At 41.3% G+C, this 25842-nt stretch overlaps 1 protein-coding gene across 5 annotated transcripts in view; it reads right to left on the minus strand.

Moving 5' to 3' along the window:
- The window catches only part of AMBRA1 (autophagy and beclin 1 regulator 1), a gene marked incomplete at both ends in the record, with an annotated part of 202250 nt that overhangs the window by 131053 nt on the left and 45355 nt on the right, over nucleotides 1-25842 (minus strand). For 2 of the 5 annotated variants that reach the window (XM_080705351.1, XM_080705349.1), the window contains 4 exons: nucleotides 1134-1234; nucleotides 2103-2183; nucleotides 17754-17930; nucleotides 23836-23922. In XM_080705351.1, the coding sequence (XP_080561477.1) occupies nucleotides 1134-1234; nucleotides 2103-2183; nucleotides 17754-17930; nucleotides 23836-23922 (446 nt within the window). The remainder of the gene's footprint in view (nucleotides 1-1133; nucleotides 1235-2102; nucleotides 2184-17753; nucleotides 17931-23835; nucleotides 23923-25842) is intronic. The other 3 variants (XM_080705352.1, XM_080705350.1, XM_080705353.1) reach the window with 3 other exon arrangements.

Consider the following 25842-nt stretch of genomic DNA (forward strand, 5'->3'; position numbering starts at 1 on the left):
TGCATGAGAGGCTGAGAAAGAGTAGCAGGTTTGAGAACAGCCTAAGCAACACACCAAGACTATCAGCAAGCTAGTGAGACACTGTTTAGAAAAATTAAAAAATCGAGCTGGGAGTGTATCTTAGCGGTAGAATGTTCTAGATTCAATCCCAAGTACCACCAGAAGAAGAAGAAGAAGAAGAAGAAGAAAAGAAGAAGGAGAAGGAGGAGGAGGACAAGGAGGAAGAGGAAGAAGGAAAACTCTTTTCTCTGTAGTCGTCTCAGAAGTAACACACACCATGTTACAGAGTTTCTCAGAGCCTGGTCATATCATACCCTGGAGCTTCAAAACACTGGTCACTAAGCATTCAGTCATCATAAAACTGCCTTAGCAAGATTTGCCTAGCCCATTTTCTGTTCTGTGGAGAGTTCTGAGTCAGTTTCATGGGTCTGCTCCCCCGCCCCCTTCCTCAGAAGACTCCCAGTGCCTGGAAACTCCATGTGCTGGCACTAGCAAAGGGTTGGAGAAGTATGCTTTAAGTTCCTAATTAAATCACAGGATCTGGCTCATGAGTATCTCACAAACCGAAATATGAACAAGACACCTTTATCATTCCATTAAAAGTACGAACAGAATTTAATTGCTGGATTAAAAACCAAATGGTTTAAACATTATTTTTTATATAACAAAAAATTCTGAAGGAAGTATGAATAGGCAAGGGAAAGATTTCCTCAACCCTACTGTTTGTTCCCTGACTGTTAGTAAGGAACTGAAACAGAGTTTCAGACCCTGAAACAGAGTTTTTAGTCATTGCCAAGACACTACCACATCAACACAGGTGAAGGAGGGAGAAGCTTTATCTGGCTCCCTAACCTTTCACAACTTCAAAATCCTAAGAAGCTGGGCATGGTGGCATATACAAGTAATACCAGAACTTGGGAGGCTGTGACTGGAGGACCACAGGTTCAAAGCCAGACTCAGAAATATCAGGAGGCTCTCAGCAACTTGAGACACTGTTTCAAATGTTAAAAAAAAAAAAAAAAGAAAAAAAATAGGGCTGGGGGTATACCTCAGAGGTAGAACACCTCTAGGTTCCAGCCCCAATACCCCCCCACACACATACACACACAAATTCTAAAGAAACATTTCCTTACCTGCCAAGACCCTGTTAACAGAAGAGTGAGTAGCCAAACCAGGTTGACCGCGTTCGTGAAAAATCCCAGCGTAAGGCAAATACTCGGGCAGCAAGAAACGCCTAGAAGGAATCATATGTGAAAAGCCTACTAAAGACTACCATAAAACAAAGGAGATGCTATCTACCCTCAAAAATGTAGACTAATGAATACACTGAACCAAAGGAATGCACAGAAGCCCAGAAAGTCATAAGAGTTCCCAGGATAGCCAGGTATGATGGTACATTTCTATAATCTCAACTACTTGGGGCACTAAGGCAGGAGGATCACAAGTTCAAGGCCAGCCTGGGCAATTTAGCAAGACACTGTCTCAGACAGGAAAATAAAAGGAGTTGGGGGATTGTAGCTCAACAGAAGAGCACTTGTCTACCATGTTTGAGGCCCTGGGTTAAACATGCACAGACACACACAAGCTGTTTTTGCACAATTTCTTTCTTTCTTTCTTTCCTTCTTTTTTTTTTTTTTTACTTTTTTTGTGGTACTAAGAACTGAATCCAGGGACATTCTACCTCGACATTACATCCCCAGCTGATTTTTTTTTTTTTAATTCAAAACAGGGTCTCGTTAAGTTGCAGAGGCCCTCACTAAGTAGGTGAGGCTGGCTGCGAACCTAGATCCTCCTCCTATTTCAGCCTCCTAAGTACTGGGATTACAAGCATGCACCACCACGCCCAGCTCTTACACAAATTTCTACCTTTTCCCTGCCTTTCTAAAGTGAGGACCTCCAGGGTTTCCATCTTTGGACAGGACACTTCCAATGCCATTTTTCTATCTAAATATAGTTAATTATCTCCTGTAACATTTTTAGGTGGCAGGGTTTCCTAGGAAATGATTCCAGATATGAATAATCCAAAGACCCAAAAGTAGGTTTCATATTGAAACCTAGGCTCTCAAAATGGCTCCCTCTGTTTCTGACAACCCAGTTCTTACCTTGGGACAAAGCGTCCAAGTGAAGGTGCAGACATTCGTGCATTGCGGGGAGCTCGATGCCTGGATCTGTCACCATTGTCTCTGAAGAAAACAAAAAAATATTACACATAAGAGAGGCATTAAACTAGGTGTGGTAGCACACGTCTGTAATCCCAGCACTTGGGAGGCTGAAATAGGAGGATCACAGGTTTAAGACCCTCAGCAACCTGGCAAGACCCTGTTCCAAAATAAAAAGGGCTGGGAGTATAGTTTGGAGGTAGTACACCTCAGCTTTCAATCCCCAGTACCACCACCACCAAAAAGAAAAACAAGCAAAGACGGGGGATGTAACTTAGAAGTATAATGGAGAGAGAGAGAGAGAGAGAAAGAGAGAGAGACAGGCAGGCAGGCAGGCAGGCAGGCAGGCAGGCAGGCAGGCAGGCAGGCAGGCAGGCACACCAAATAATCCACCATCCCAAAAGAAAAGCATCCCCCAAACTAAATTCCCATACTTAGGAGAGGAACCCACAGAAATCAGTCATCTGGTTTACTGTTTGGGGTGAACATTACTATGCTGCATTTCTAGAGTACCTCGACTAAAAGCCCTGCAAGCATTTACCAACAGTTCAGGAAGGAGGAGGAGGACTTTTCTTGAATTAATGTGGTCTCTGAACCCTGTAGCATCGGAAATTAAAGCCAAGTTTAGATCTTGGGATCTGGAATGGATATATATAAACTTCTTTTTCTGAACTGAAAGATGCAAGAAAAACTTCCTCTGGGGGAACTTGAAAGAAAAGAATTCCCCATACCAATTTTGTTTGGCAGAATGGTCATCTTCAAATGAATTTGTTAAGATTTCTGTGTGGAAAAATCAGTGAAAAATGAAAGAAAGAAAAAAAAACAAGACTAGTTACTTTCTTCTTTGAAAGTCTGAAAAATTGACAATGATGAAGAATATTAGAAAGTGAAATTTAAGCCAAGTCATTTGAAGAAAGAAAAAAGTCCAGGTGTAATTGTTAAAGCAATAATAGCCTCCATTTATTAAGTTTCTACTAGGTTCTAATACAAAGATTATTATGCTATTCCATCTACTCCTTCTAACTATACCATGAGGTATTATTCTTACTCTTTTTTTTTTTTTTTTTTTTTTTTTTGCGGATCTGGGGATGGAACCCAGGGCATTTGACCTCCGAGCTACACCCTCTGCCCTATTTTTTTATTCTTTATTTTGAAATCAGGTCTCACTGAGTTGCAAAGGACCTCACTAAGTAGCTGAGGCTGTCTGTGAACCGTGATCCTCCGGTCTCAGCCTCCCGAATGCTGGGATTACAAGTGTGCACCACCACGCCCAGCTACCATGAGTTATTACTAACTATGTTTTACAGATAAGAAAACTAAGAGCCAGTTGGGCGTGGCGGTGCACGCTTGCAATCCCAGTATTTGGGAGGCTGAGACAGGAGGATCATGGGTTCATGGACAGCCTCAGCTACTTAGTAAGACCCTCGGCAACTTAGTGAGTCCCTGTTTCAAAATAAAGAGTAAAAAACCGGGCTGGGTGTGTAGAATGCCCCTAGGTTCCATCCCCAGTACCATTAAAAAAAAAAAAAAAACCCAACATCATACAATTAGTAAGGGGATAAGCAAGATTCAAGGAAGAGCTGACTTTAAAGCCCTGAATCTTTCCACTACATTTCACTGCTTCCTACAAGAACAGAGAAAAAGGAACTTCACATGGCTCAGTTTCCAATGCATCAAAGGAACAACAAGCCAAAGGGCACTGGCTGGGCAGAACAGTTAATTAGCTGCTTAACAATTCCATAAAATAAATGAACCCCTGAGACATTGATTGGGGAAATTTTCTGAATTCTCTCTTTGGATTATCTTCAAATCAATGGGATAATCTTCATACTGGCCCCGGAACCAAAGTTAAGGCAACACGTTGGTTCTTAAGTGGGCCACTGGGAGATATACAAGCTAGAAACAAATGCCTTGTGAAGTTTTTTATATCTTGGTAGAATTGGCTACTGAGTATTATGAGGAATCAATACCAGGGATATTGGAAGATAAGCTATTAAAAGTTAATATTTGGGTTTTATTTTCCCCAAAGAGAAAGTACACTGTTTTCTTAAGATACTATATTCTTTTGACTTGAAACTCTGTAGATGAAAGCAAAATAAAAGAATGAAAAGTGGACTAGGGGTGTAGCCCAGAGGTAGAATGTCCCTGGGTTCCATCCCCAGTACTGCAAAAAAAGAAAAAAGAAAAAAGAAAAAACGAGATCAGGCCAGATATGGTGGCACATGCCTCTAATCCCAATATTTGGGATGCTGAGATAGGAGGGAGGCTGAGATAAGTCGCCAGCCTTAGCAACTCAGTGAGATCCTCCACAATTTAGTGAGGCTCTGTTTCCAAATAAAAATAAAATAGTCCTGGAGGTGCAGCTTGGATGTAGAACACTCCTGGGTTCAATTCCCATACACACACACACACACACACGGAAAAAAACAATTCAAATGACACAACTGATTTTTTTTGGGGGGGGGGAGGTGGTACTGGGCTTTTGGAAACCCTTCTACCTCCAGGCTACACTCCCAGACCTATTTTTATATTTTTATTTGGAAACAGGTTCTCTTAAGGCAGCAAGGCTGGCTTCGAACCTGTGCGATCCTCCTGTCTCCGCCTCCCAAGCGCGGGGATTAAAAGTGTGCGCCACCACGCCTGGCTTTTTATTCTTTATTTTGAAACAGGGTCTCACTAAGTTGCAGAGGGCCTCACTAAGTAGCTGAGGTTGTCCGAGAAACGCGATCCTGTCTCTGCCTCCCAAATGCTGGGATTACAAGCGTGGACCACCATGCCCAGCTCCTCTTTTTGTGGTTATTAAAAACTTAAATCAACTTGTTTCTGGTTCAGTTTCTTCCCTCATTTAAAAAAGAAAAGTATTAAAATAATAAAGTTTATATTATATGTATATTACCACAACAAAAATAAACTGGAGAAAGGGGGAGAGGGGCTGAAATATGACCAGACCTAATGGCTTTAAAGTATTTAGAGATTACTGGAAGATATAAAAAAGAAAATAAGAATGAGATCAGCTGGCTCAGACACAAGCAAAGTCTCAGATGAAATGCACTATGAAAAGACAATATCTTAGGGGCTGGGGATGTAGCTCAGTGGTAGAGCAATTGTCCTGTACGTTCATGGCCCTCGGTTCAATTCCCAGCACCACAAAAGAGTAACAAAAACCAAGAGCAACAAACTAAGTGAGTAGAGATGTTTGTCTGGTCCTCAACTTGACATTTTGGCTAAGGATGAGGAATAAGGAGTAAATGGCATCTCAATAATATGTAGAGAAACCTTCAAATTAAAAGTATTAGAACTATATCAAGCCTGGCGTGGTGGCACACGCTTGTAATCCCCACGCCTGGGAGGTGGAGACAGGAAGATCGCGCAGGTTCGAAGCCAGCCTCAGCTGGCTTAAGAAACCGTTTCTAAATAAAATATAAAATAGGTCTGGGAGTGTGTAGCCTGGAGGTAGAAGGTCCCTGGGTTCCATCCCCAGTACCACAAAAAAAAAAAAAAAAAAAACTATATCAAAGAGAGAGAAATGATAGGAGAGGAACCAGACCTATTAAGAAGATACAAAACGTGGCAAACACACAAATGAGATGCTGACTGCAGGAGAAGGAAACAAAAGCTTCTAGGAGAAAGCAGCCTAACAAATAGCTCAAACACGTACTGACCTCGAAAACAATGGTCACAAGAGCAAAGGACAGAATGCCCATGCAGAGGACAAGTCGGACAAGATCCCAGTCCAAAGCACAACTCAAAAAACCGAAAGTGAAGAGTAAATAGTGAACTCCCCAGATTCCACTATATAGAAGGGATTCTATCTACAGATAAGGAATTGAGACAGGGAAACAAATTTCAGTGCACAGGAGATTTGGTGAAAGAGTTCAAGAAGAGGAGAAGGTTAAGAGAAGGAGGTTCAAGGGCCAGGCATGGGGGCACATACCTGTAATCCCAGTACTTGAGAGGCTGAGACAGAGGGATCACAGGTTCGAGGACAACTTCAGCAACTTAGTGAGACTCTCAGCAACCTAGTGAGACCATGTTTCAAAACAAAAAAATAATAAAATAAAGCCAGCCATGGTGGCGTACGCTTGCAATCCCAGCATTTGGGAGGCTGAGACCGGAGGATCATGGTTTGCGGACAGCCTCAGCTACTTGGTGAAGCCCTCTGCAACTCAGTGAGACCCAGTTTCAAAATAAAGAATAAAAATTAGGACAGGGGGGTAAGCTTGGAGGTCAAATGCCTCTGGGTTCCATCCCCAGACCCCCCCCCAAAAAAAAATACAAAAAGGGGTGGGTGGGTAGCTCAAAGGTAGACTGCCCCTAGGTTTAATCCCCAGTGTGTACACACACACACACACACACACACACACACACACACACGCACCCCTCTCCCATTCCTCCCCCCCCCCTCCTTAAAATAATGATGTAGACAGAAAACTAAGCGTCTGACCTGGGCATGGTGGCACATGCTTGTAGTCCCTGCATTCGGGAGGCTGAGATAGGAGGATCACAGGTTTGCAGCCAGCCTCAGCTACTAAGCGAGGCATTTTGCAACTCAGTAAGACCCTGTTTCAAAAATAAGACTAAAAAATAGGGCTGGGGGTTTAGCTCGGAGATACAATGCCCCTAAGTTCCATCCCTGGTATTGCAAAAAATAAAATAAAATAAAATAAAATAAAATAATAAAGAATTAAAAAACAGGGCTGGGGTGTGCCTCAGAGGTAGAATACTGCTGGGTTCAATCCCCAGTACCACACACAAAAAAAGAAAACTAAGTCTGCCATTCACATTCACTTTAGAGATAATACAAGGCCAACATAAAGCAAAGCTCCACATGCCAGAAGGAAGCAAATAAACGAGGCAGAGACTGAATGTTTGTTTTATTTTGTTTTATTTGGTACTGGGGATTGAACCCAGAGGCATTCTATCTCCAAGCTACTCTCTTAGCCAGATTTTATTTTTTATTCAGAAACAAGGTCTTACTAGGTTGCAGAGAGACTTGCAAAGTTGTCAAGGCTGGTTTTGAACCTGCAATTCTACTGTCTCAATCTGGCAAGTAGTGGGATCAAGTGTGTGCCCCCATGCCTGACAGAGACTGAGCATCAGCAGACTGGAAGGTGCTTGCCAGATGACTGAAGCCAGACCCTGAGAGACAGCTATCTTAGAAATAGGGAGTGGGTATAAGTACTGGGCTCTAAAATAACATAGCCAACACCCCTTTGTGGAGCAAGGGGAGCTTTAAAACAGTGAAGAATAAAGTGTGCAAACATGTTGGTATTGTTCCTATAACACAGGAGGAACACTTTTCAGGGAAACACCAGAGAAACCCTCATCAATTTTAACAGCCAGAAGCTGTCTTTAAGTCAGCAGGACAAAAGCCAGCTGGGTTATTAATGGCTTTCCCAGTTGTTGAACTCTGCATCTCTGATTAACTCTCAGAGGGGCATCTGGAAAAAGAGGGGAAAAACTAAAATTTTCTTGTAAATGATTTTACATTGAAAAAACACCCTTCAAACAATCACGTTTCCAAGACAAGTGCTGAATAAAAGAAGATGCATCTCCAGAACAAGGGAGAAACATAGCAGCAACTCTTCTGCTAAATATGCAGATTAACCGCCTCAGAGAGCAGCTGTAATTTAAAGGCATGAAACATACACCTGCAGACTGTGTCTGAGTCCTGAGCAGACGGTCACGTTGTCCTTGCTCCTCAGTGACAAGCAGCTCCGACTTGAGCCTTTATAAATTAATCTCCTGCATCAAAAGGCTCAAAGGCCATTGTCTTCTTGACAGTGTACAGCTGATTTTGCTGAAAGTTAAATCATTTAAAAACCCTTGTTTTATCCAGGCATGGTAGCGCACGCTTGTAATCCCCGCATTTGGGAGGCAGAGACAGGAGGATTGCGCTGTTTCGAAGCCAGCCGTGCTGGCTTAAGAGACCCTGTTTCCAAATTAAAAAAAAAAAAAAAAAATATATATATATATATATATATATATATATATATAAATAAAGGTCTGGGAGTGTAGCCCGGAGGTAGAAGGGTTTCCAGGAATCCCAGTGCCACAAAAACAAAAAAACAAAAAAACACAAACAAACAAAAAACCTTGTTTCAGCCAGGCGTGGTGGCGCACGCTTGTAATCCCTGTACTTGGGAGGCTTAGGCAGGAGGACCGTATAGGTTCGAAGCCAGCCTCAGCTACTTAGTGAGGCTCTCAGCAACTTAGTGAAACCTTGTTTCCAAATAAAATATAAAATAAGTCTGGGAGTATAGTCTGGAGGTAGAAAGCCCCTGGGTTCCACCCCCAGTACCACCAAATAATAATAATAAATAATAATAATAATAATAATAATAATAATGAAAACAAACAAGAATAAAAATAAAAACCCTTGTTTCCCTCTGCGTTTGTTTCTACTCAATCTCCAGACAGCAGAAGGCCTAGTGTGTCTTGGTTAAGTCCTCTCTTTTCTTAATGCTGTTAAGAAACTGAGGTCCCAGTCTCTATCCCAATAACTGTACACAGAGGCAAAGCTTAGATTTCTGAGAGGAAGGCACAGGACTTGTAAAATCATTCAGAGAACAACACAGTCTCCTATAACTGCAGAACCTTAATTTTTCTATGAAAAAATAATGAGATAATTACCATTTACAAATTATTCTACCTTTTAATCTGCCTACGTTATGCAAATTCATATTCATATTGCACATCATATGGTAAAACAAACAAACATATAAGTCTAAGTGGTTATGTCTTCCTCCATTTACCTCCTGGCTGTTTAATTCTTCCCATCTATATTTTCTCATTTTAAGCCAAGCACAAATCCAGATATATTCCACTTCTTCACTTCTCTCTCTCTCTCTTTTTTTTTTTTTTTTAATGGTACTGGGGATTGAGCCAACAGGCATTCTACTTCTGAGCTACAACCCAGCCCTAATTTTTAATTTTGAAACAGGGTCTCACTAAGTTAATGAGAATCTCACTACTTCTTGAGGCTGTCCTTAAACCTGTGATCCTCCTGTTTCAGGCTCCCAAGTACTAAGTAGGATTACACACGTGCATCACCACACCTGGCTTAACACAAATATTCTTACGTATTGTATTTATATATTTATTTATGTATGTATGTATTTATGTATGTATTTATTTATGGTACTGGGGGTGAAACCCAGGGGCTTTTCTACCTCGAAGCTATACTCCCAGACCTATTTTATACTTTAATTGGAAACAGGGTCTCACTGAGTTGCTGAGAGCCTAAGTAGCTGAGGCTGGGTTTGAACCTGTGCAATCCTCCTGTCTTCAGCCTCCCAAGCGCTGGGATTAAAAGTGTGCGCCACCGTGCCCGGCTCTTATGTATTTTATCTGCCGAGAAAAGAATGATAATTCTAAAGCTGCCAAGCAGCACTATACACTCCCAATTAATAAGTAAAAATCCTTATTAATTTGAATTAATATCCAACAAAGATCCAAGAACCTTAGAGCTAAAAAATAAACTTCAGGTGTTACCTAATTTCATTTAACAGACCAGACAATAAAATAAGATGTGAAAGAGACTTTCTCAAGATCAGATGAGAAGCTAAAGGCTCAGTCAAAACAAGATCCCAAACAAGGCCAGCAGATACTGATGAGCGATCCTAATTCCAATCATTACTATTCCAGGCATTATTTGCCAATTTACAAGCTTAGTTCAAAATTGGCTCCTGTATCCATGAAAAAGGTCTTGGGTAGAATTTTATTTGGAGAAGTGGAAAAGTAAGATGGTTGAGCTTTAAGGAACATCCACAAAAGGACCCACCCTGAGAAAATACCAAGGATTCTTATACCCAATACCTAAAATTTAACCCTCAAATACCCTCTCCTATAGTGTTGTTCTTTACCTGGTTCTCCTGCACCAATACACTTGCCTCATTAGGCCACTTTAGTGCTATTAGAGTCAGCTGCCTAAAGTACATGCGGAATGGCGGCTGCCTCTGATGAACAAAGTCCAAACTTCCCAGCCAGGCATTCCAGGCCCTCCACATTTCAGGGCTTTCTTATTTCTCTCCTATCACCAATACTCCACAGCTCCAATCACAAATCTATTCAGCATCCCTAAATAAGCCCAGTAATCTCCTATTTCTGGATTTAGCTTAAGTTACTCCCTTTATCCAGAATCTCCTTTCCTACAATCATCTTCCTCATCGATCCATCTTTCAAAGTCCTATGCAGTCTTCAAATCCCAGTTCAAATCCATGAACCCTTCTCACATTGCTCCAAATAATCTTTCCCTTCATCCAAAGTGGCCCTAGTATTTCACTGGTAACTTATTATGGTCTATCTTTTCAGACCTATCTAAAATTCTGACCATGTTATTTCGTAGCTTAAATACTTTAATGAGTCTCCCTCTTCTGCAGGATACAAGATGTTCTAAGATCTCCTGCCACAGACCTGGGACTTTACAGTCTAGCACACCTAACAACAAGCAATTCCTGAAACACTCAGTGTGAGACATGTTTCTATGACCATGCATTTACTTGCCTTTCTCCTAAGTATAGCTACAGAAAGATCCCGTTTTAAGATTTATACTTTTCTCTTTAATTATACTCGCTGTACAAAAATAATCAGCCACTATAAAACCCAAAAGTGGAATTATTTTAAGTCTCTGGTAATAGAAAAGGAAGGTGTTTGTTTGTGGCACTAGGGATTAAGTCCAGGGGCCTTCTACCACCAAGCTATACTCCCAGCCCTATTTTATCTTTATTTGGAAACATGTCTCCCTAATTGATGAGAGTTTCACTACTTGCTAAGGCTGTCCTTGAACCTGTAATCCTCCTGTCTTAACTTCCCAAGTACTGGGATTACAAGCCTGGGCCACCTGCATGGCTGCTTGTTTTAAATCTCATCTCACTTTAAGAACTAATCTTGAGTCAGGGGTATTGACCCATGCCTATAATTCCAGAAGACGAGGCAGATGGACTGCAAGTTCATGGCCAGCCTGGGCAACCTGGCAAGACCCTGTCTCAAAATGAATAATACAAAGGGCTAAGGTGTAAGTTAGTAGTAGAACACTTATATAGCATGTTTGAGGCCCTGGTTTCTGGGAAGACAAAAAAAAAAAAAAAAAAAAAAAAAAAAGGAAAAGAAATAATTTTGTATAATTATCATCACGAAATAAATTTAAGCTGATTCCTGACTGATTTGCCAGGTTCTAGTCTGCAAAGAAAATAACAACTTCCCAGTGTTGAGTTTCTCTTACCCTTCTAATGTATGATGTCTGTAGTCTAGATGTCAAAGGCAACTCCATTTCAAAATGAAGTAGACAACTTCCCCCTCTGAAGACTTCACAGGCCAAAAGCTGCCTTTCCCTTTCTTGGCTATAAATTATGTGTTTGTAATTAGAAACTAGTCAGTGGCTCCTACAGACATCCTGGAAATTCCGGGCTCGAAAGAGACACCATACCAAGTACTATGAAGGACATACGGTTTCACTCTGCTGGAATTTCTATCTAGGAAAACCTGAAGTAAAGAAAAGTTTCACAAAGCCATCAACATCATCTCCTGATAATAAAAGGAATATTATCCAGTTTCTAACTTTTATTTTTGCCACAGCTCAACTAAATTTCAATTATACCAAAAGGCCAGGTGACAAATATTAAATTGTAAGCTAAAGGCAAGAAACTTCCCCCATGCCACACCCAATTAGGTGTCAGAGCTGACAGCCTTCAGAATACTCCTTAGCAATAACACACACCCAGAAGCCCTCTTGATGATTTCCTTGCCAAGTGGTGTCTAGAAAGGGGCCAACAAAAGTAGAAGTTCCATCAGGCAAGGTGGTGCATACCTGTAGTGCTGGCTACTCAGGAGGCGGAGGTGGATGGATTCCTCAAGCCCAGGAGTTTTAGAACTGCCTGGGCAACAGAGCAAGACCCTACCTCAAAAACAAACAAAGAGGGGCAGGGGGAGAGAAGCTCTTGCTGTAGGAGGCTCTTCTGTACATGTACGTGTGGTACTATTAGAACATATCATGCCAAATGAAGGGGGACCAGAGCTCAGCTATGGCGCCCAGAAAAGATCTATAGCATTTTTGCACATTTGATAACAATATGGATTTCTGGGTAAAGTAGATCCAAACACAACCACACAAATTAGAAGAGTGAAGAACATAAATTGGACATGGTGGCACATGCTTATAATCCTAGTACTTGGGAGGCTGAGACAAGAAGATCACAGGTTTGCAGCCACCCTCAGGTACTTAGTGAGGCCCTCTGCAATTTAGTGACACCTTGTTTCAAAGTAAAAAATAAAAAATAGGGCTCGGGGAGTAGTTGCAAAAAAAATTTTTAAAAGCCGGGCATGGTGATACATGCTTTTAATCCCAGTATTTGGGAGGCTCCCACAGGAGGATTGCACAGGTTCAAAGCCAGCCTTAGTGAGGCCCTGTTTCCAAATAAAATATAAAATAAGTCTGGAAGTGTAGCCCAGAGGTAGAAAGATTCTGGGTTCCATCCTCAGTACCACAATATATATATATATATATATATATATATATATATATATATATATATATATATATATATATTTTTTTTTTAAAGAGTGAAGAATATAAATGTAATTGAATGAAAGAGACTTCCTTTTAAGGCTGAAAGACCAGAATTCTCACTAAAAACTTTTTTTTTTGTGAGTCTGAGGATGGAAACCAGGGGCATTCAACCACTGAGCTTTACCCCCTGCCCTATTTTTTATTCTTTATTTTGAAACAGGGTCTCAATAAGTTGCAGAGGGCCTCACTAAGTAGCTGAGGCTGTCTGCAAACCACGATCTACCAGTCTCAGCTTCCCAAATGTGGGGATTACAAGCGTGCGCCACCACGCCCGGCTCACTGAAGACATTCTTCCCAGGCAGAAATACAAGTATAGGCCATTGTCACAACTGGGAATGAAGGACTTGTTCTCTTCTGTACTAGCATCAATTTTTTAAATTTTAATTTATTTTATTTTATGATGGATTGAACCCAGAGGCATTCTACCTACATCTGAAGTCTTTTTAATTATTTATTTATTTTTATTTTTTGCAGTACTGGAGATGGAACCCAGGGGCATTCTACCCCTGAGCTACACCCCCAGCTCTATTTCTTATTCTATTTATTTTTTTTTTTTTGGGCGGTACTAGGATGGAACCCAAGGGCATTGTACCTCCAAGCTACACCCCTAGCCCTGTTTTTTTAGTGTTTTTATTTTTTGAAACAGGGTCTCACTGAGTTGAGAAGGGCCTCACTAAGTAGCTAAGGCTGTCTATGAACGGTGATCCTCATGTCTCCAACTCCCGAATGCTGGGATTACAAGCATGCGCTACCACACCCAGCTTATTTTTTATTTTTTATTTTTCAAAACAGGGTCTTGCTGGGCGTGGTGGCACGTGCTTGTAATCCCACAGTTTGGGAGGCTGAGACAAGGATTGCACAGGTTCAAAGCCAGCTTCAACTACTTAATGAGGCTCTCAGCAACTTAATGAGACCCTGTTTCCAGATAATGTATAAAATAGGTCTGGGAGTATAGCCCAGAGGTAGAAAAGTCCCTGGGTTCCACTCACGGTACCACAAAAATAAATAAATAAATAAATAAATAAATAAATAAATAAATAATCATGGTCTCACTGAGTTGCAAAGGGCTTCCCTAAATAGATGCTAGGATTACAAGCATGCACTACCACACCCAGCTTTACTTTTTTGTGTGTGTGGTACTGGGGATGGAACCCAGGGCTTTTCTACATCCAGGTTATACTCCAAGACCTATTTTATACTTTATCTGGAAACAGGCTCTCACTAAGTTGCTGAGAGCCTCACTCAGTAGCTGAGGCTGGCTTTGAACCTGCGCGATCCTCCTGTCTCAGCCCCCCAAGGGCGGGGATTACAAGAGTGCGCCACCACGCCCAGCTCTTTACTTGTTATTTTGAAACAGGGTTTTGTCTTGTTGCTAAGGCTGGCCTAGAAACTGCGATCCTCCTGTCTCGGCCTCCCAAGTACCAGGATTACAGTGTACATCACCATGCCTGGCTAACATCAATTTTTTAATTTTTTATTTTTGGTGGTACTGGGGGTAGAACCCAGAGGCTTTCTACTTCCAGGCTATACTCCCAGACCCATTTTTATATTTTATTTGGAAACAGGGTCTCACTAAGTTGCTGAGAGCCTCACTAAGTAGCTGAGGCTGGCTTCGAACCTGCGTGATTTTCCTGTCTCAGCCTCCCAAGAGTGGGGATTACAGGGGATTACAAGAGTGCGCCACCACGCCCAGCTCGAACATCAATTTTTAAGAAGCTGAATACAATTACCCAGGGCCTGGTATGGATGATGGAGATATTTGTGGCTTATCTACTCTCAAGTGTCTCTGGTTTTGGCTATCATTAATAAGGATTTTGCTTAGGGTATCCTTTGCCTTGGAAGGCAGGGTAGCTATAGAAAGAGGCAGGAAGGGCAAAGGATATCAGCTGGGGATGATTATGGGATTATAAATAGATTTAGGATAACAGAAAACAACAGCCATAAAAGATATATCCACCACCCCTTTTGCAGGCTTTATTAACTATTAGGACACAGAACTTAACCTGAGCTTAATTAATTATTTTTTGGTACTGAAAACTGAACTTGAGGTACCTTCTACCAATGAGCTACATCTCTAAACCATTCATTTATTTTTTAAAACAGGGTCTTGCTAAGTTGCTAAGTATCTCTAAATTAATGCGGCTGGCCTCAAATCTGCAATCTCCCTGGTCTCAGCCTCCCCAAAACTGGGATCACAGGCATGTGTCACTGCACCTGGCTTAACCTAGGCTTTTTAAGAACTACCTGCCCTTTTTCCAAAAAGATGGTAAAAACTGAATGTGGTGGTGCATGCTTGTAATCCCAGCATCTGGGAGGCTGAGACAAGAGGATCGCAGTTCGTGGACAGCCTCAACTACTTAGTGAAGCCCTCCACAACTTAGTGAGACCTTGTTTCAAAATAAAGAATAATAAATAGGGCAGGAGGTGTAGCTCAGAGGTGGAACGCTCCTGGGTTCCATCCCCAGGCCCGCAAAAAAAAAAAAAAAGAAGAAAGCTACCCTTATGTTTATGTGCCATCTGCATTCCAGCAGGTAGTCTGGCCTCACAAGCAGGCAGACAGCAGTGTCACGGGTAGCCATGCCTTTGCCCTGCTTGTCAACATCTTTATGCAAAGACAGCTGCTGAGGGCTTCAGGAACATCCTTCTGACAGCAGGCTTCTAGACGTCCTGTTTGTGCATTTTGATAAACACAAGGATCCTGCCATCTCATTCCTTGCCACAGAGATGAATGGCAGGAGGAGATGTCTGCTTTAGAAGATGGTCATTAACTGAGGCTACAGAAAAATTAAAAACTTAACCTGATGCTGACCAACCTCTTCAGCCATCTTCACTAGAGAAAAATCTTGAGGGTCTGATTCCATAGCAACTTTGTGGAAGGGCTCAAAAATGTACATGACTTTTAAAGGATTTAGGATGTGCAGGACAATAAAAACTAGGTGCTAAGTATGCTTGTTCCTCATCTCTTATCTGAGACCATTTTTGGGGGGTACTGGGGATGGAACCCAGGGACATTCTACCTCTGAGGCAACCCCCAGTCCTATTTTTTATTCTTTACTTTGAAACAGGGTCTCACTAAGTTGCAGAGAACCTCACTAAGTAGCTGAGGCTGGCCTTGAACCTGGGATCCTCCTGTCTCAGCCTCCGAAGTACTAGGATTACAAGCATGAGTACAACAAAGTAAATAACTCCCTTGTGAGAATTAAACAAGATTTTAAAATCTGTACGTATATTTATACAGAGATGATAAGATACTAAATGGATACTTTAATATACATACTACAAATATTTTGTTATTAACAGCTCCCTTGGTTTCTGGGGACCCTCTGTACATAGGTGGGAAGAGCTTAAGAACGGCAAAATGATCTAAGGCTTAGCAAATGAATGGAGAGTGGAGAGGCCTTACGGGCAGAAACATCATGTGCTGTGGAGACAAGAAAACCCAGCAGAAGAACAGTATCTCTTAATGGTGCCTTAACTGTTAGGAGGACTCTAGGTAGGCTGTATCTACCTTACCTGCCTCTCTGGACCTGGAAGAATGATATATTTTGACTGGATAATCCTCTAACTTCCCTTCTAGTTTCCAAAGCTAAAGAAAAGAATTGGGGCACAGCAATTAAAAGACTGATACACTCTCTGATTTCTCATTTTCCCTCCTCAGAGCACTAGAGATTAAGAGGAGTGCCCATAAGCAATTCTCAGTTTACAGTAGGGGAAGGAGGGCTAGGAAGGAAGCAAAAAGAATGAACAAATAGTTAATCAGTATGAACCAGCCAGCAACATCCTTCTATCAAAGACCTGGACTACTAATGTTGAGGTGACTAATCCACAGCTGCTATTAAAAACAAGACTAAGGTGTGTGCATCAGACCCAGAAGAAAGGCAAACAGCCAGGGGAGGGACTTTGGAAGGGTCATTAGAGAAACCAGCCTATTGTTACTAACCAGGGAGCTACACAAGACTCTAGGAAAAAACAATGCTGAGCCAGTGCATGAAAGGTGAAGAAGGAAATGTAAAATCAGGTCGTGCTCAAGCCGGCAGGGAGGTGAGAGCACAGGTGGGCTGGGGGAGCACAGGGAGGAGGCAGTCTGACACAGGAAAATTGAGGGGGAGGGAAAGGGAGAGGGAGGAGGTGGTAGCAGAAGAAAGGGAAGGTAAGATGAGAACAGAACATTTAAAACTAACCCAGAACTCCATTGTGAAGGACAAGTCACGAGGCAAGATACAGCTTAAAGACATGAGCCCCACATTTTCCCACTGCTAAGAGATAACACAGCCTCCCAAGCATGCATTAGAAAGAGGGCTAGGCAATCCACAGCACTGACTCCCAGAGGCCCAGAATTAGTGAAAGTCACCAGGCTTAGTGTTGGCAGCACTAAGTGCCAGCAGCCTCAGCATAAACGGTTTTTTGTTTTATTGTTTCTGTTATTGCTGTCTGTGGTGCTAAGGGTTGAGCCCAGGTTGAGCCAAACAAGCTAAGCCGGCACTCTCCCACTGAGCTACACCCATCCCCTCAGCATGTATGCACATACTGCTTTCCTGAATGGACCCTGGTGCTGGTCAAGTCATCACAGCTCTAGAAGCACAGGTGCCAGCACAGGTGCCAGCACAGGTGCCAGCACAGGTGCCAGCACAGGTGTCTGCCTGACAGGGAACTGAGACTCTCTCCTCTGCTTATTGCCAGAATATGTATTTACCTTGCCCGAGAGAGGTCAGAAGCGTTTCTACTGTTCATGCATAAAGGAAACACAAGTGCTGCCTGAAAAGCAGCAGCCATTCTTGCCCACTCTGGCCTGGGGCCCAATGGAGTAGTTCTTCCCACAGGCTCCAGTGAATCAGCAATCCAAATGCCAGAGGTAGGAGTCCTCTTGGCATCTGACCTCTCTGTCCCTCAAGCCAGGCTGCTAGTCAGAATAACAACTCAGGAGTTGGAAGTAAAACTGTTCACTACCGCTGATCAAACACTGGCCAACTTGAAAACACTCGTGGCTTGGGAGGAGAGGGGGGAAAGCAAGCTGAGTATATACTTACTCAAAGTCCTCAAATTCCAAGTCAGTTCCCTCTACTGATGAACCCTGGTTGTCTGAGGAAGAGGAGGTGGAAGAACGAAGACGGTTCTGTTGGTAGCGCATGGAGCGCTGGCGAATACTGTCTCTCCGTGAGAGATACTGGATCATCCTCTGGGCGTAGTATGCAGCAGGAGATAATCTGAATGAGACAAAGATGGACAAATACAAACTAGCACTAATGTGGGGAATACTGTGAGAGATAGTAAATCCAGCTCTCCCATGGTAACTCATTGCATGGAGTTCCTGAGGTAAATTTCAGATACAGGAAAATAAGAGCAAGATATGTTTATCAAACTATCATCAGTATTTCTCTTCGGAGAAAGGCAAATAGTTTAAGCAGTCATCTTCTGATCAAGAGCTGCCCCTTCAATACTAGGGCTTTTCTTTTTCCTTTTCCTTCCTTCTTTTTTTTTTGGTAGTATTAAGGTTGAACCTAGGGACATTCTACCTTTGAGCTACAACCCTAGCCCTTTTTATTTTGAAACAGGGTCTCCCTAAGTTGCAGAGGGTCTTGCTAAGAGGCTAAGGCTGACCTTGAACCTACAATCCTCCTGTCTCAGCCTCCCACCAGGCCCAGCTTGAGGTCTTTTTCTTTTTAAGCTTCTCAAGGGACCTAGCTTAGCTTCTTATGGTACCCTTACACAGATTCACAGCTTTTTCTTGATCATCATCCATCTGCAAAATGTGAGAAGTGAAATGTGAGAAGTGAAAGGGACCTTGGCCATCATCTACTCTTTCACTTTATAGACTGGAAAACAGACCAGGAGATGGTAACCCTTAGATGCTTAAGAAAGACATCACATCCACAGATATAATTTTCATCAGGACTTCTTTCTCCAACATATACAAAGAACTCCAGATTGACCTAGCTCCTTAAAATTATCTCTATGAACTTCTTATCTCTCCCTAGCAGATCACCCACAGATATTTGTAACATGCAGAAAATATCCAGAATGGGGACTGAGTAATATATATTTGGGAGAACAGAAAATTTAACAGAAAAAAATTCCTATTCTTACAATCAGCACATTAAAGGCTACATAAGCACAGATTCCTTACTAGGGCCATTGCAAAAAATAATTAGACTTACATTCTTCAAACCAAGGCTTTACTAATTTGATATTCCATTTTAACTTCTAGTATACCATACAATTCCTCACATTCCATTCTGTCCTTTCTCTACTTTTACCTCCATCTCTTATAACACTGTTATATAATTTGAGGCTATGAACTGAGAACATGAGGAACAATAAGAGAAAAATGTTTTAAATGATAATATTAAATTCACTTTTAAGCAATTTCAAAGACTTAACCTGCACCATAGCACTATGACTCAATAATGCCAATAGGAATTGTATCCTAAAGAAAACAATACAATATACACAAGGGAGTTCATTTGCAACATTGTTATCATTCATGAGAAACTGGGAAGCAACCCAAATGCTCAGCAAGAGACAAAATAAATCATATTCACAGAAAGAAATATTAAGAAGCTATTAAAAAGAGTAAGTAATATCTATATAATTACAAGGCCTTAAAAATATAAAAATTTAAGTGGGAGGTAGGTTAAAAAGTGGTATGTATATCCAAGCTGGGCGTGGTGGCGCATGCTTGTAATCCCCACACTTGGGAGGCAGAGACAGGAAGATCCTGCAGGTTCGAAGCCAGCCGTGCTGGCTTAAGAGACCGTTTCCAAATATAAAAAAAGTATAAAATAAAATAGGTCTGGGAGTGTAGCCGGAGGTGGAAGGGCTTCCAGGAACCCCAGTACTACACACACAAAAAAGTGGTATGTATATCCTAATATGTGTTTAAGAATACATATTTCTGTAGCTAGGAAAAAAAAAAAAAGATGCAGAATCCTAAAGAGGATTCCTGTATACCTTTTTTTATATACTTCTATAATGTTTGATATAAGAAACAGTATGAATTTGTTTTTATTTTTTTAATGAAAACCTGAAAAAGACTGAAAATAGAAATAACTGTTTCCAAACAGTTTTAAAAATATCTGTTACTAGGTGTTGAGGCATGTGCTATAATCCCAGCTACTTAGGAGGTTAAGGCAGAAGGATTATAACTTCAACACTAGCCTCAGCAAGACCCTGTTTCAAAATAAAAAATAAAAAAGCGAAAAAGTACTTGTCAACATCTCGCAGTCCAACTTTTTCATATCTTGAGACTTTGTCCTTAGTAAGTCTAGCAACCCAGACCAAAGGTGGTCCTATAGCCAGTTGCTATAGAAATTAAGACTATCTCTGACATGCCTGTTATCCAAGGTAGTGTCTTTCTAGCCAAGAATCAAATGGAATTCTCAAGAGGTAGCTGACAACAAAATCTATGATATGAGCCAGGAGTGGTGGTGCATACTTGTAATCCCAATACTTGGAAGGCTGAGACAGAAGGATTGCAGGTTCGAGGACAGCTCCAGCAAATAGTGAGACTCTCATCAACCTAGTTAGACCCTGTTCCAAAAACAAAAATAAAATAGGGCTGGGGTATAGCTCAGAGGTAGGATGCCCCTGAATGCAATCTCCAATCACACACACACACACACACACACACACACACACACACACACCTGTGATATGGAATAATATGCTACACTGAGCATCACTGAATACAATTTATGTTTGTATAGCAGGGGTACATGTGAGTCAGAAATGCTTGGGCAAAATAATCAAGAGTACAAAAACTATTTCATCAAATCCTCAATTGTTGGAATTTTCATTACCCATTTGGGCCCCTGTTTCCATGCATTTTACAAGGACGAATCACAGAATACCAAAATTTCACAGACAGAAGTCAATGCTCTTGAGTTGTTCTTATAACTACCAAATATACAGAAAATTTTCAGCAGAAACCAAACATTGGTTATTTGTTAAGCCAATCAGACTATAAAAGAATGTATTAGGTGAAAAGTTTGAAGAAGAAAAAGAACATCCTTTTTATGGAACTGCTCTTGAAGAGTAACCGTGTAAATAAATTTATTTCTCAGTTCATAGCCTACCATAAATAATGGAAAATTATAATATTATTGGTGATGATGGTAGAAATAATGTTGATGCTGAAAATAAATAAAGACTGTCTTATGTGGGGACATAATTCAGCACTAGGTAACCCAAGTTGCTTAATTTCACTAGAACAGGAAGTCCCTAAACTAAGAAACTATGTATCAATAGTTACAAAAAAAGAATAGAAGGAAAGGAAAGAGATCTCTACATCTTAGTCTCATTATTTTAGGTATCTAGACAGAAGCTAAATTTTTACATGCCAGGGAGAGGGCACAAAGGCTTTGACCTATGCATAGAATATAGGGTGTACTCTAAGAGTAAAAAGAAATTAAGCAACAGGTAATGAGGCAGCAACAATCATCTTTGTCCAAAAGAGACAGAAAACCATCAAATAACCTTTAAGTGTGCCAAGTAAAAATTGTAAGTGCTTAGCTAAATCCTTAGGTTTTGTTTAAGGAAGAAACACTTTCTCCTCCAAAAACACTTATTTGTGTTCAAAGAGAAAATGTGAAAATACCAATACCCAAACTATGATGCTTTTGATGAGAGTAGATTACATAGAAGGAGGACAAATAATGGTCTTAAAGAATTACTGCTGACCTTTGTCAGGCTAAAACTTCTGGGGGTGAGACTTCCCTTTCTGGTTCACAGAAAGAAGCTTTCTCTCTGAGTTTCAAAGTATTTGATTCATGTAAGAAAACAAAAACAAAAAACAAACAAAAAATCTCCTTCCATTAGTAAGGGGGCTATAATTTGCAAATGTAAGTAAAAGCTAACGTAAACCATTATCTAATTTGCCTACCTGTTTAGTTGTTTTGTTTTTCAGTACTGGGTACTGTATCCAGGGGTGCTCTACCACTGAGCTACATTCTTTCATTTTACTTTTTTCTTTTCCAACTTTAAGACAGGTTCTTGTTAAATTGAGAGGCTAGCTTTCAATTTATGATCCTCCCGACTCAACTGGGATTACAGGCACCACCATGGCCAGCTTTGCTTGCTTTTTAGGTTATTTTTTGTTGCTGTTTGTTTTGCGTGCTAAGTATTGAACCCGGGGCATTCTACCTCAGAGCTATACTTCCAGCCCTATTTTATTTTTTACTTTGAAACAGGGTCTCCCTAAATTGCTGAAGGGCCTCGATGAATTACTGAGGCTGGCCTTGAACCTGAAATCCTCCTGATTCAGCCTCCTAAGCAAGTATTGGGACTATAAGCATGCTTAAAGTCATCAATCCGTATGTTCCCTGATCCTTAGATTTGTTATTTCTGTGATGTAGAAAAGGAAGAGGATAACAGAAAAGCTTTTCACTAGTATCTCAGAAAGAATGTGAAATTTCAAGACATAACTGTGGCAACAACAAAATCATTAAGTAGTCCTAGAATCAATTTCACTGAAGACATTTCTAGGTGAATTTAAAAGGTTTTTTTTTTTTTTGGGGGGGGGGGTTGGTACTGGGAATGGAACCCAGGGCATTCTACCTTTGAGCCACAACCCTAGCCGTATTTTTATTTATTTATTTATTTATTTATTTATTTATTTAGGTGTGTGTGTGTGTGTGTGCGCGCGCGCGCGTGTGTGTGTGTGTGTGTACACACGTGCACGCACGTGTGCTACTGGGGATGGAACCCAGGGGTTTTCTACCTCTGGAGTATACTCTCAGACCTCTTTTATATTTTTTGTTTGGAAAAAGGGTCTCACTGAGTTACTGAGAGCCTCACTAAGTAGCTGAGGCCGGCTTCGAACCTGCACAATCCTCCTGGCTCAGCCTCCCAAGCACTGAGATTACAACCGTGTGCCACCACACGCAGCTTTTTATTCTTTACTTTTGAAACTGGGTCTCACTAAGTTGCAGAGGACCTCACTAAGTAGCTGAGGCTGGCAGCAAACCTTCAATCTTCCTGTCTCAGCCTCCCAAGTACTGGGATTACAAGTATGCACCACCACACCCGGCTGGATTTAAAAGTCTTAATCCAGAATGAAGCTCGTGTAGGTTTATTTGACCTATATTGCTAATGTGCTCCAACACCTCCCCATCATAAATTACCCTTTTCTTTTGATAAAGCCTCACAATGTGCTCTGTCCTTATTTAAATTGTGTTCGGGTTACTCCTTTTTGACAACTACCAGAGTCAATAAATCCAGCAATAACAACTCCAAGGAGCTGCTCTTTACAGAGAAACATTATACAACAGTGCAACATCCCATCCTTGATTCTGTTACCAACATAAGGAAAAGATGGGTTCTCGAAAAAACTTTTAATCTCTTACTTTTTTTTGGGGGGGGGGTGGTACTGGGGTTCCTGGAAGCCCTTTTACCTTAGGGCTACACTCCCAGACCTATTTTATATTGTTTTTATTTGGAAACAGGGTCTCTTAAGCTAGCGCGGCTGGCTTCGAACCTGCACGATCCTCCTGTCTCTGCCTCCCAAGCGCGGGGATTACAAGCATGCGCCACCACGCCCGGCTCTCTTAAAACATTTTTAAAATGACTTCTGATAAGTAAAATCAAGCACTTTAATAAAATGACAATGTGTTTCATTCAGTTATTCTTTTTTCATTCATCTCTTCCTTCAGGTAGTCTCCAAAAATTCAGTAACTGAAGGAGCTTGACTTCTGTCCTTTGACATTCAAAATGCCCTCTCAAATGACAGCAAATAGGGTTTTACCTCCTTCGTTTGTGTTTTCCCTATAAATAATAACTATGATAACAATAACTTCAGTTCCTCTTTTGGTTGTCCATCTGACTGGCAATAGCCTCTCAGGCCAGCAAGAGAGAATACGCTGTGATGGCCTGTGGCCTCCACAGGTGTCTCCTCTGACAGAAGTGAGCCCCCCAAGGACAAGAGCTCAGCCACCAGAGGTGCTATTCACTTACCTGCAATTATTCCCAATCACCTGAACCACCTGTCTCAAAACTGTAACTGAAGAATAAAAGAGCACCAGGACCAGAGAGGCACAGGATGGGGCTTCCGACAGCCTGGCAACCCCAAGGGCCGCCCCTCCCCCCACCTAGTGCCATTTCTCATTTTGGCCTTACCTCGCTGGGTCTGGGTAAATTGGGTGCTCTCTGGATCCTGCTCCATCATAACGGGATAATGAAATGAGAGAAGACTCCAGCAGCCTCCTAGCAGAGATTAAAAAAATGGCAATAATCCCTGTCAAATACCAACTCAGAGGTAATTCATAAGGGAAAATGGGGGAGAGATAAATAACATCCCCCTTTGCAGTCAGCTAACACTGTTATCTAGGAGCATACCCTCTAACAAACTTAAGTATGTAGAGCCATAAATAAATGAAGAGCTACAGAGCTCCTACAGTGGATGCAACTACTGTATTATGCTGAATACTGTTCTTCAGTGAGAAATGAACTCATCTTATTTCTATTTGCACTACCTCCAGTAGACAAATAAAAGGCTGGGAGCAACACAGGAGGGAAAAATTAGGCGCACACAGAGATTACCAGATAGTGCCAACATTTACCTTGGCACTTAGTTCTTCCATGCCATTATCATCCACATCCCCTTGTCTTCTAATCGTTCTGCTCTGCCTATATACCCTTTTTATGAGAAAAAATACTCCTGGGACTCTCTTAACAACTGACAAACGCCTTTCTTTATTTTACCTAGTTTAATCATAAATTCAACTGATGGTGTGTGATGCACATTTTATTGAAATTTTTTGGAAGCTAGGTAATATACTAAGCATTTCATATGTACTTCTTTATTTAAACTTCATAACAACCTAAAGACAGGTATTTTTACATGCATGAGAACACAAGGCCTAAAAAAAGTATACAGACCTGTATACTTGGTATAGTGCACTATATACTCTGTATAGTACATAGTTATTAAGTGATAATTCTATAACTCCAGTGAAGGCCTATATTAATGCAAAAAATGCTTCATACCTCTTTGGTGTACTGCAGAACTTCCCAGGGAGGACATTCCTTCCTGGCAGGGAACAAGTGCTTACTATATGTATCCACGGTGAACAAAACAAATTGCTACCAAACCAGTGTGGGTTTGGTATTACTGGCTATTCAGATTCCTTACAGGAAGCCAGAAATCTGGACTTTTATGTGAAATTTTCTGATTGCTAAATTTTAGCTACCACTTTTTTTTTTTTTTTCCTCTCTTCTTCTCACACATCAGGGCCAATTAAGCATATCTGACAAACATGGCCCAGGGGCTCCCTGGTCTGCCACACTACTTCCTAACTCATACATGCCTTGGCAGCCAATCAAACTCCTACCACAGAACACATTGTAAAGGAAGTAGTAAAAAAAATAAATAAATACAATACAATAAAGGATGTAGTCTCAGAAAATAAATAGCATACTTTTCCTCTCCAGGAGAATTTTGCTTGACTCTCCCAGAAACAAGTCTCCAGCTCCCTGCCAGACTCTTAAAGCAGAGCTGCAGGATAAAGACAGCAGCCACCAATCTTTTCCAATTGAGTTAATTCAATTCAGTGTTATTAAAACCAGCTGGCTTTAGGTATAGTCACGTGCAGTCGCTTTATCCCAGCAACTGGCCCATGGCAGCATTTCCCATGATAGCCTACAGAACACATACAGCCAAGGCCCCATCAACCTGGCTTATAACCTTTCCTGCCCTGGACAACCACCTGTTAGACAATGTTTTCTTTCTCTCTTTCTTTCTTTCTTTCTTTCTCTTTCTTTCTTTCTTTCTTTCCTTCCTTCCTTTCTTTTTTTTTTTTTTTTTTGGTACTGGGGTGGAACCCAGAGGCTTTCTACCTCTGGGCTATACTCCCAGACCTATTTTTTTATACTTTATTTGGAAACAGGGTCTCACTAAGTTGCTGAGAGCCTCACTAAGTAGCTGAGGCTGGCTTCGAACCTGTGCGATCCTCCTGTCTCAGCCTCCCAAGCGCAGGGATTACAAGCGTGCGCCACCACGCTCAGCTAGACAATATTTTCTACATAGAGGAGGTCTATAGCCCCACACTTGAAACAATCCTGCCACAGGATGGCGATAACACAATATAACCAATGAAAAAGAGGAAAACAATAAAATACATCTCT

Source organism: Muscardinus avellanarius (genome assembly GCF_963383645.1).
Source record: "Muscardinus avellanarius genome assembly, chromosome: 1".
NCBI lineage: Eukaryota > Metazoa > Chordata > Mammalia > Rodentia > Gliridae > Muscardinus > Muscardinus avellanarius.